Here is a 3,165-nt window from a genome sequence, read left to right on the forward strand (position 1 = left end):
ATTATACTTTGATTGAAAGTAAAAAGTTGAAATAATTTTGAGAAAAGTTTTAAGACAAATTTCGATTAAATTAAAAATTGAAGTTACATATACATACCTTTGTTTACAGAGCAATACATTTTAAAATTGAATTAATTTTGTTACAATAATTTAATACAGCTTCTGAAATATTTTTGTATTTAATAAACATTGTAAGACAAAATGGACCGTGACCAAATTTTAGGTTTGAACCTACAGGAACTGAGAGAGAATTAGCGACCACTGGACGAAAATCGACATTGCAGGACCGCTTACTAGAACACTTCGGCCTGAATGTGAGCGACAATGAAGACAACGATTATAACGATGCTGCAAGTCAACGTAGTGTCTCGAGCGTGCGAATAATTGAGCGATCAGTGTTTACTCGCTCACATCATTCTCCGGTTCGGGGCAACCAAGCATCGAGCAATGGCTGGAAGAGTTCGAGGAGAATGCAGAAGCGGTGCGCTGGAACGAGTTGCAGTTATTTATATATGCAAAGCAGCTTTTGAAGGGTGCAGCAAAAATGTTTGTTCGAAGTCAGCGCGGTATCAACAGTTGGAGTTCATTGAAGCAGGCGCTAAAATCTGAATTTGGAATTATTATATCGTCAATAGAAATTCATCGCATACTACGAAATCGTCGCAAACGTCAAGGGGAAGATTTCATGGAATATCTCTATAGCTTGATGGAGATCGGCAAGTCGATAAACTTAGACGACACCAGCTTGATAGAGTATTTCATTGAAGGCATTCCGGATTCCAAGGCGGGTAACGCAAATTTGTACCAGGTTAAAACCATAAAAGACCTAAAGGAGCAGCTGAAGGTTTATGAAAAAATCAAAGTTCCTTTTCAAAAACTCAATTCGTCAACGCAAACAAAACGTCGTCTACGTCATCAAACAAAGCTTCGTCAAGTTCAGGCAGTTCAGCGAAAAAATGCTACAATTGCGGAGATGATTCACATTTTGCTAGGGACTGTCCACGCAAATGATGAAATGCTTCAAATGCGGTGTAGAAGGTCACCGAGCAACAGAGTGCGCTACAGTTGGAAAATTAGTTAAGAAGGAGAAAAGCGCAAACATGATGAAATCAAAAGCAGCAGTAAAGCCCAATAAGAGAAGTAGTTTAACTTTCAAGGACATTTGGATGAATGGAGTAATCGATACGGGTGCAGATGTATGTTTGATGCGATACGATACACTATTGACGTTGGGTCTGGATGTATAGCTGACAAAAGAAAGAGTATGCTTGGTCGGAATTGGGGACAGTGAACTTACAACAATAGGTAGCTTCCCCATCCGCATTGAAGTTGATGGCATATGGTTAGAAATAAAATTCCATGTTGCCAAAGAGACTGATTTGAAGTATGCTCTAGTAATTGGTAACAACATTTTGAAGGATGTGGATCTGATTGTAACCGAGGATGGTGCGGAGTTTAGACGTAAAGGAGCAGGAAAACAACAACGTAAAGTGCAACAACTGGCTGATAAGCATAGCGAGAAAAGCTCGGATGGTGCTGATGTTAAGGAGCATGCAGCTGAAGCCGTCGAGCTGGAGACTAAAGTAACGGGTGAGCACAAGCAGGTGCAAAAGACTGTGAGCCGAAACAGTGGTATGCAAAAGGCGGTGGCTATAGAGCACAGCGAGTACGTGAGCGAGCGCGATGCTCTGGCTGAGAAGCCACGTGAGCATCCACCAATGTGGAACGCTATGGAGAAGCTGTATAATGAAGGCGCAGGCAAGAGCGTTGTTATAGCAGGAAAGTCAGTGGCAGTTGCGGGCGAAAATCGAGTTGTCCAGCTGATGAAGGAGTTCGGTGAATTATGTCTGGCCGAAAGCATAAACGAGAAGGCCGACGTTGAAGTGAACGTATCCCACCTACCGGTAGAGCAGGCAGATGCGGTGAAAGAAATGGTTGGCGCATATATCCCTGTGAGAAATTTTAAGTCACCAGTCGAAATGAAAATTTTGTTAATCGATGATAATCCTGTATTCGAGAGACCGAGACGAATGTCCTACGCTGATCGATGCGTAGTGGGCGAGCAAGTCACGCAGTGGCTGCCAGAAGGGATCATTAAACCCAGTATTTATTACGCGTCACCAGTTGTACTTGTATCCAAGAAAGATGGAGGAAAACGACTCTGCTGTGATTATCGACGACTGAATGAAAAGATAGTCTAAGATAATTCCCCTATGCCAATGATGGATGATGTCATCGAACGACTGAATGGAGCAAACGTTTTTACAACAGTGGACTTAAGAAACGGATTTTTCCATGTTCCAGTCCAGGCTAATTCGCAAAAATACACGTCGTTTGTAACGTACAATGGGCAATACGAGTTTCAATACGTACCATTTGGAATCTCAAACTCGCCGGTAGTGTTCACCAGATTTGTTGTGGTTGTGCTGAGAGAATTAATCCAAGATGGAACAGTGGTAGCCTACATGGATGGCCTAATCATTCCCTCCAAGGACGAAGAAGAAGGTATCCTGAAGTTGGAGCGCGTTTTACTGACAACAGCATCAAAAGGGTTGCAGATAAAATGGAGTAAATGCCAGTTTCTGTTACGAAGAGTCGAATTTCTCGGATATGTCATCGAAAACGGTTCAATAAAACCCTCTGAGGCGAAAACAATTGCTATAAAAGACTTTCCGATACCGCGAAATCGTACAGAAATGCAACGTTTCCTAGGATTGACTTCATATTTCAGAAGATTCGTTGAAGGTTACGCTGTAATTGTCAAACCACTCTCCGAGCTACTGCGAAAGGACATAAAGTTCAGGATGGAAGAGGAGCATCTAGCAGCTTATCACCAGTTAAAAACAGCGTTAATGAATCCTCCGATTTTAAAGCTGTATAATCCAAAAGCAGTAACTGAAGTACACACTGACGCTTGCACGTTTAGCTATGGAGCTGTGATGCTGCAGAAAGATAACGACGATCAAGATTTCCACCCGGTTGTGGAATCGTTAAAGAAATGGCGAGTGTACCTGCTGGGCATAAAGTTTAAGATTGTCACTGACTGCAACGCATTTGCCATGACAATGAAGAAACGCGATGTGCCACTACGTGTATTCCGTTGGGCGATTTTCCTGCAAGACTTTGATTATGTAATCGAGCATAGAAAAGGAACCAGATAGTCGT

At 42.2% G+C, this 3,165-nt stretch overlaps 1 protein-coding gene across 1 annotated transcript; it reads left to right on the forward strand.

Annotated features, from left to right (window-relative positions):
- The first annotated feature begins 1,100 nt into the window (after positions 1-1,100).
- Positions 1,101-2,201, forward strand: LOC125777577 (uncharacterized). Its single transcript, XM_049452667.1, has 2 exons — positions 1,101-1,196; positions 1,248-2,201. The coding sequence occupies exons 1-2, from the start codon at positions 1,101-1,103 to the stop codon at positions 2,199-2,201; spliced, it is 1,050 nt and encodes a 349-aa protein (XP_049308624.1).
- The last annotated feature ends 964 nt before the right edge of the window (positions 2,202-3,165 follow it).

Source organism: Bactrocera dorsalis, chromosome 3 (genome assembly GCF_023373825.1).
Source record: "Bactrocera dorsalis isolate Fly_Bdor chromosome 3, ASM2337382v1, whole genome shotgun sequence".
Lineage (NCBI taxonomy): Eukaryota > Metazoa > Arthropoda > Insecta > Diptera > Tephritidae > Bactrocera > Bactrocera dorsalis.

Coding starts and splice junctions, on each gene's coding strand:
- LOC125777577 (XM_049452667.1), top strand. CDS start 1,101: ATGATGAAATCAAAAGCAGCAGTAAAGCCCAATAAGAGAAGTAGTTTA. Junction 1,197..1,247: donor TAATCGATACGGGTGCAGAT/GTATGTTTGATG, acceptor CTGGATGTATAG/CTGACAAAAGAAAGAGTATG.